The sequence below is a fragment of the Juglans microcarpa x Juglans regia genome, chromosome 5S, assembly GCF_004785595.1.
Source record: "Juglans microcarpa x Juglans regia isolate MS1-56 chromosome 5S, Jm3101_v1.0, whole genome shotgun sequence".
Classification (NCBI taxonomy): Eukaryota; Viridiplantae; Streptophyta; class Magnoliopsida; order Fagales; family Juglandaceae; genus Juglans; species Juglans microcarpa x Juglans regia.
This window is the reverse complement of record NC_054603.1, coordinates 7,929,763-7,937,739: the sequence shown is the minus strand read 5'-3', so window position 1 is coordinate 7,937,739 and position 7,977 is coordinate 7,929,763. Positions and strand designations below refer to the sequence as shown.

The window sequence follows — 7,977 nt, the reverse complement described above, 5'->3', positions numbered from 1 at the left end:
GGAGGGAATGGCTTACCACACTGTCAATTGAGACCCCAATATTTTCGTGTTTAGCTTCTGAAATTCTGCATGGCGGTCAGTGAAAGCACTGATCTCTGCAAATGAGGAATAAGAGAATTGAGAATAAGGGAAAACTTTAGCATCCACTAGCACATAAACGTTCAATTAACATTATTTCAGTATCAAACGGACCTGTAGGACAAACAAATGTGAAATACAAATGGTAGAAAAATAGCATGACATATTTCTTTCCAATATATTCGGAGAGTCTAACCTGAAAGGAAGATGATTTAGTTATATGGAAATGTGCACAAATCTACAACTTGGAAAGAGCATGAGAATTGGATTTGGGTCCAGAAATATATATCATAATATAAGATTCTACCCAAGTGCTTTGGACCCAATATAATTCAAAGAGAAAACCACAAGCACTGCTGCGATTTTCATTATCATGCTTTATAAGCTACCTAGATGAATTCTTGATCAAAAACAGCCTCCGCCTCGAAATCTGGTGCTATATTTCCAACCAATGGAAGGTCGGTCTGTGCAAAGTGAAATAGTGCAAGACATATATAAGAACTGAAACAGATAAAAGATCAAATTAAAATTGATCTCCTCTAGAATATTGCTATTGGAGCTAACAATACCACGGAGGAAATAGATTTTGCATGCCAATATTTGCAGAAAACCTTTATTTTACTCTTCAGTGTAAAGCCGGAAGACAGCGCTGGAAATGGAGCTCTGCTGCCGCGCAGACTGGAGGCCAATGCCGGACGGAGGGAGAGGGAGGATATCGTGCATGCATCATATGGGTTTTGGGTTAGTGCGTGCGACGGTTTGTTATTTCAAATTGATTTCGTATTTTTTTTTTTTATTTAGAAAATATAAAACCAAGTGGCATGTCATGTCAGTCCGGAGGATTTATCAGAAGGAATCATCGGTGACTGTAGAACGACCTTAAACTTAATCCGCTGCCTTTTGTTTTATTGGATTGCGAAATTTCGCTGCCGAGAATGATAAGATACAATTGTATTTTAATGTTGTACAACAAGAGCGACCAAGAATACATCTAATAGTTTTGTATCATATGAGAAGAAAAAGAATAGCTTTTGTATGGAGATAAATGTAACGGTATAATTTAAGCAGAAATTAGCTATATTTGTTGCAATGCCAGCCGAAACTGCATTCTTTCCGAGTTTCACTGCATTCCTCCTGAGTTTCTGTATGGAAGCAACGAAGCAAGATACAGATATTTGTGATTTTTCAACACAAACATCGCAGCCTCAGGAGCACATAGTCCCAAACTTGAAGATGTTTTCTTGCTCCATGATAAGGATTTGAAACGTTTTCTCTGGCTAGCAAGGGCCGAACACTGAAACAAACAAAAAGGAGTGGGTTAAAACAGGTAAACGGTTAATTCCTTCCATGTCTCCAAACGTCACATGAATATTATAATGGTCATCCCTGAGTGCCACAACAAAACTTTTGATTTTCGGAAGACAATTCAGACAATCAAGATTTCCTACAAAGTTTCAGTGGAGGAGAAAAGTTGACTCCCTAATTTGATAATGAGAAAAAAAAAATGCAGCTATGAAGTTTGGACTGTGCAAGAACAACTAAGTTCCATAAGTAAACAAAAGCTTCTAAAAGTAAACAAAGAAGTACAAGAAATGCATCAGTAAAATAGTTTTCACACGAGTAAAAGATAATATGATCACCTCAAGCTCCACTATGATCATTTCCCCTTCGACATATACATCTAATGGTTAAAACCTTCTTCTCCCTTCAACATTGCAAGACTCTGATGCACTAAACAGAGAACAGCTAGCCGACTTTTTCCCAGCATACCAACCCAAAGTCCAATCGGCAGGTATGAACATGTCCAGATAAATCAAATGCAACCAAATGAAGCTCCAAATGCCCTTTTTTGGGAAATACCCATTTCCCCCAAATAAAATCACAGAAAAGACCATGTTGGAATCACCTTCCTACCATCAGAATAATTTCTGCCAGAGAGCAAGGGTCCAAATCTCTCAAATGCATGTCCCAGAAAATTCAAAACAAGAAGCTCAACTCATGATACCGAAAAAAGATCATTTTATGTGAGCAGCACTTCCTTGTAGACACTAAAACAAAGCTGAGGTAAAGGTCTGACTCTCCATGGCACTTTCTCTAACAAAATTGGTGACCAATAAATGCCAAGTCACATCATTAGGTATGAAACCATTATCCACACCCTCACGCAGGAATAAATAAGCATCATCAAACATGCCCTCTGTGCAGTACCAACGGATTAAAGTGTTATAAGTAATAGCATCAGCACGGATTCCTTCAATTTGTATTCTGTCAAAGAGATTCAAGGCCTCTCGAAGACGCCCCATCTTGCATAGACCATTTATCAGGATATTGTATGTGACTACATCTGGTGTCAAACCCCGATGAATCACATTCCTAAGAAACTCAAGTGCATTATGTACTTTTCCAACTCTACAAAGACCATTGATCAAAATATTGCATGAGACATTATTGATATTCAGTCCCTTACTCATCATTTCTTCAAACAGTCCCAACCCTTTCTCAAGAGCCCCAGCTTTACAGAGTGCCTTCATTAGGCCATTATAGGTGATTACATCAAGAGGGCACCCTCTAAACAGCATCTCATCCACAAGCTTAAGGGCTTCCTGGATCCCACCTCTTCTTAGGAAAGCATGAATCAAAGTGTTATAAGTCACAGAGTTGGCAATTACACCCTCCAGTAACATATCATGGTGGACTCTCATTGCCTCTTCCATCTTACCGACCTTGCACAGTCCAAATATTACAGAATTAAATGTAAATATATCGGGTTTACATCCTTTCCTAGACATTTCACTAATCAGTACCAAAGCTTCATGAACTTTTTCATTCTTGCACAGAGCACATATAAGGCAATTGTATCCCACTGTATTCAGACTAAGACCCTTTGTTGACATCTCATTTAAAACTTCACCAGCTTCCTCTAGTTGGCCTTCTTTGCAGAAACCATCTATCAATATTGTGTATGTAACCACATTAGGCTCACAATCCCTAGTTGTCATCTCATTAACCAATTCACGAGCTGAAGCCAAACAACCCTTCTTGCAAAGTCCCCGAACCAGTATGTTAAATGTAAAGACATCTGGGACACAGATGGTATTTAGCATAAAATCATTCACAACAGCCATGGCTTCTTCAAACCTTCCACAGGTCACATACCCATTGATTAAGGTATTGAAGAGCACAACATTTGGAACTGGCACTTTGTTCAACAACGACCTCGCTTCATCAACTTGCCTCATTCTACACAACCCATGCATTAAAACTCCATAAGTTATATTATCAGGAGAAAACCCCCGAAGAAGCATCCGATCAACCAACTTTGCCGCTTCATGAATCCGATTAAGCTTGCAAAGGCCATGAATAACATCATTGAAGGTCTGAACATCAGGTGCACAGCCCATAAGAAACATTTCGTCCAAAAGTTTCAAAGCTTCATTCACTCTTTCACTCTTATAGAGTGAATGTATCAGAGTCTGGTATACCACTGAATTCGGCACACAACCATGCTTTGTCATGTCCCTAAGAAGAGAGCATGCGGAATCCACCTCATTAACCATACAAAGTGCTTTCATCACCACCCCAAATGTGTACACAGTGGGAGAAACGCCTTTACTTAACATGTCATAGAAAACATTTGGTGCAACTTTAGGACAATTCCCAGCCACCAATATATCCAGCACAACATTGTAAGATCTAAAGGTTGGCTCACAAGAATAAAGACCCCTCATATCCAGAAGCAACCTAGTTGCTTGTCCCGGTAGACCAGCTCTTCCATAATATTTCATAATTAAGAGGAAAAGGGACTCTCTAAAAACAATCCCTTCATCTTTCATCTGCCCCAGCAGCCTATCTATGACTTTGAACTCCCCTGCCGCCCCAAGCTTATCTACCAGCGTATAATACACATCAAACGAATGGCAATAGCTCTTTTGAGCACCCGCCCACTTGAATATCACCATTGATGTGGGCACATCAAGGGGTAGCTCAAGCAATTTACATAGCTGATAGGGGCTGATTTGATTAAGTGACTTCCTAAGCTGTTTGAGGTCAAAAGGTTTAATTAACCTTTCCCACTCAGTGTCAGACTCTGATCTATTGTCATCATTCCCTGCTGTATCAGTAAAATCTCTACCAGCCCCACTTGAGGTGAAGAAAGCACGTCTATGACAAAGTTCATAATGATCAGTTAATCTGGTCACAGAATCAGCATGGGGAATTATATCTAGCACAGAACCAAAGCTCCTCCTGCCAACAAAATATAAATTCAACATCAGAGAAATTTCAAGCAATGTTCTTTTTGTCACACAAAAAAAAAAAAAAAAAAAAAAATACCAAAGTGAAGCAGGATCCTACTGTGGTAAAAAAAATTATATCGGGTTTTGGACTGGCCCAGAAACAATATCTTCAACTAAATTGAAGCAACATATTGAAAAAAAACCTAGATTCAGAAGCAATAATAAGAAATGAGATTGCAAACGTGTTGTCTAGCTTTTAACTTGTGATTTTTAGTTCAAGACACATGGAAAATTGGGTCAAAGATCTGAAATGCTATTGCTTGTTTTTTTCCCATTCCTCTAGTAAGCAGAAGCTTTTAACCCAGAAAGTTGCCTAAAAAAATTCCTAAATAATATGGAGCCTACAGGAAGTGATTCCATGCCATATATATCTTCATTAGAAACTTCATGTGTCATAGGAAGGCACATCTAAAGAAATTTGGAAATTTCATGGAAGAACTCAACTTGCATGAGATGCAAACAATTATGGTGACACAAAGCAGGGTAATCTATACGCTCGGACTTGCAAAGATTTGAGCTGTATTGCTGCTGTAGATGGGGTTCATAAATTGAAAACTACACATTAGGGCCCTTATTGTTATCTGGCCATAAGACACTCGGTTCTCTCTTTGAGAGCTGATAAATTGCATCAAAACTGAGGAAAATGCAGCCACCTGCCGTAGATTGGCAGTCAAAAGCTTTTTTATAATCCTGAAAAAAGTAATAGATATAATGGTTGTTTTAACTAACTAGGTAATATTTGGCGCATAAGAAATAAATGGTATGTGTTGTGCCTTACCGGGTACTGGATCTTCCAGATTCTTTATCTTTCACAAAACACTTGAGGTTTTAGGCGTACAGCTCTTATATTTCCCAAATATATCTGCTTTGCAAGGGAGATAAGTCCATCAGGAAAAAGCTGTTTTCCACAACATGATTTAGTCATCACTTAAATCAGGAACATATCCTGTGTCCTTTAAGATGCAAGTCATATCCCTAAGCATCTCATATATTTCTGATGATTGTTTATGAGATTTATCATCCTTAAAGAAAAAATGGGACCCATTTCGAATCTCTATCCAGCTATGACCAGGCTCCTTTATGACCCCTGATTCCCTCATCACAGCCCTGACCTCTGCAACATTGTCCCATAACCCAGAGGTGGCATAAGCATTAGACAAAACCACATACTTTCCAGGATTTTCTGGTTCCAATTCAAAAAATTTCTTTGCAGCAAGCTTAACCAAGTTCATGTCCCCATGAATCCTACAAGCCCCAAGTAAAGCACCCCAAATCACTGAGTGCTCCTTACAAGGTGAGTTCAGAACAAACTCATATGCTTCATGTAACCTACCAGCACGACCTAAAAGATCAATCATAGAAGCATAATGTTTCCCTCTTGGCTCAATTCCATAATCTCTGGTCATAGATGAAAAATATGCCCAACCCTGATCAACCAAACCTCCATGGCTACAAGCAGAAATAACTGCAAGAAAGGTAACATAATTTGGTTTGAAACCTTCATTTTTCATCCTATGAAAGAATTCCAAAACCTCTACAACTTTCCCGTGCTGGCCATAACCAGATATTAAGGCAGTCCATGTAATAACATTCCTATTCGAAGACTTTTCAAATACCTGATGTCCATCAGATAAACTACTGCATTTAAAATACATGTCCATGAGGGCACTATTGGCCACTACATTTTCCCTAACTTGGCACTTTATCATTACACCATGGGCCCGCTTCCCATGCTCAAGTGTTGCTAAAGTGGCACAGGCTCTGAAGACTGATGCAAAGGTATATTGGTCTGGCACAAAACCAGTCCGTCTCATCTTGCAATAAAGATCTAACCCCACTTCTTCAAGCCCCCTTTGCACATACCCTGCAATCATTGCATTCCACGAGACCAAGCTTGTCCCCAGCAATTTATCGAACAGAATGTGAGCAGTTCCTATATGCCCTGATTTCACATACAAAATCAACAATTTGGTCTTCAAATATTCACTTGGATCATATCCGACAACAACCATTTGCCCATGGATTCTTCTCCCATTTAAATACTCTTTCCTAAATATGCACTCCTGCAACAGAAGAGCATAGGTCCCTGGCTCTACTTGCACTCCTGTGATCCACAAGAGCCCAACAGCTTCCCTTAATCTTCCCGAGACACAAAGACCCTTCAGTGTTTTATCCAATTGGAGGTTACCTTTGTAATGCTCAACCTGAAAGCTGGTGATAACCGCATGTTATCAATTCTTTTTTTTATAAGTAAACCGCATTTTATCAAATGAATCAGTACATTGCTAAATATACTCCTTCCCCGTTCTAAAGGATAATAAACAGATGGCAATCCCCTTAAACAATGAGCTTTAGAATAATAATAATAATAATAATAATAATAATAATACGCACAAATTAGCGAATAACAATTGCAATTTCTCATTCGAATGGTCAGGTATTCAAGCTTGCCAATTCAATATTGAACTTGAAGACATCATCTTTGGAACAAAACAAAGGCACCCGCCGAAAAGAGCAACATCTATCAACAAACCGCAAAAACCGAAGCTCAAAATTCTCAACCATTCCACACAGAAGCTAAGATTAAAAAAAAGAAGGAGGAGGAGGAGGAGGAGGTCCAATACCTGCCATTGCTGCTCTCAGACTGAATCCTGCGAAGAAGCCTTGCGGTTTTTCCGGAGAACATCGGGCCAACGATGGCGTGAATCTCACCGGTCGACGACGGCGGATCCACCTCTACGTGCACGCCACGATTTTGATTTAAAATAAATGAGGAATTGGGAGAAAATATTGTGGGTTTTAGGGGTAGAAAACTTGGGTTTTGGAAAGTTGTGGAGTTGCATGGATAGGAATTGGAGGCTAAGGAAAAGAAAGCAAAAGGAGTGGGTTTAATGAGGTAAGAAAAGAAGGCTGACAGAGTTGGATTTAGAAGACACTTGATTCTTGAACCAGCTAACATGTATTTTGCTGCATGTGGAAGATAAGACAGAGGGTTTAGGGATTTGCTACTGAGTCACCAACATTACGTACACAGTACACTCATGTAATTCTGGAGATGGACAATGCTAGTGCCCGCCCAGCATACACAGCTGGCGTGGCCCCAGTTCATTTTTAATTTTTTTAAAAAATAGTTTTAAAATCTATTTAAATATATATTTTTTAAAAAATATATTAGTTAATTTCTTAATTATTTTAAAAAAATAAAACCCACAGCAGTCAAACTGACAGAGCAAAATAAAGGGCTACTTAGCATTTTCTTATAATTTTATGGTTTTTTTTTTTTAAAAATTCATTGTTTTCTCAACTTCTTTTAATATGACATTAAATAATTTATCCACAAATGAAACGTAATAAAACACACACCAGTCAAATTGACGGAGCAAAATCAAGGGCAAGTTTTCTATAATTTTATGGTATTTTGAAAAAATCAAGGGCAACTTCGCATTTTTCTGTAATTTTATGGTATTTTGAAAAAAAGAAATTATATTTATCATTTCTTTTCATTGTTTTCTCAACTTCCTTTAATGTGACATTAAATAATTTATCCACAAATAAAACATAACAAATAACTTATCAAGAAGGGATAGTGAGTAACATTTCTCTT

The 7,977-nt window shown here is 38.4% G+C and overlaps 1 protein-coding gene across 3 annotated transcripts; it reads right to left on the bottom strand.

The window, feature by feature from the left end:
- Positions 1-957: 957 nt before the first annotated feature.
- Positions 958-7,379, bottom strand: LOC121268298 (pentatricopeptide repeat-containing protein At5g64320, mitochondrial-like). 3 transcript variants are annotated; one of them, XM_041172510.1, is made up of 3 exons: positions 6,998-7,379; positions 1,719-4,323; positions 958-1,372 (listed from the first exon to the last, which is right to left on the bottom strand). In XM_041172510.1, exons 1-2 carry the CDS (start codon positions 7,330-7,332, stop codon positions 2,127-2,129), a joined length of 2,532 nt encoding a protein of 843 aa, XP_041028444.1. In that variant the 5' UTR covers positions 7,333-7,379; the 3' UTR covers positions 958-1,372; positions 1,719-2,126. The 3 variants fall into 3 exon arrangements, with proteins under 3 accessions (XP_041028444.1, XP_041028446.1, XP_041028445.1); XM_041172512.1 differs by lacking the exon at positions 958-1,372 and adding an exon at positions 5,152-6,584 and having other exon boundaries at positions 4,186-4,323; XM_041172511.1 differs by lacking the exons at positions 958-1,372; positions 1,719-4,323 and adding exons at positions 4,433-5,063; positions 5,152-6,584.
- Between the last annotated feature and the right edge of the window lie 598 nt (positions 7,380-7,977).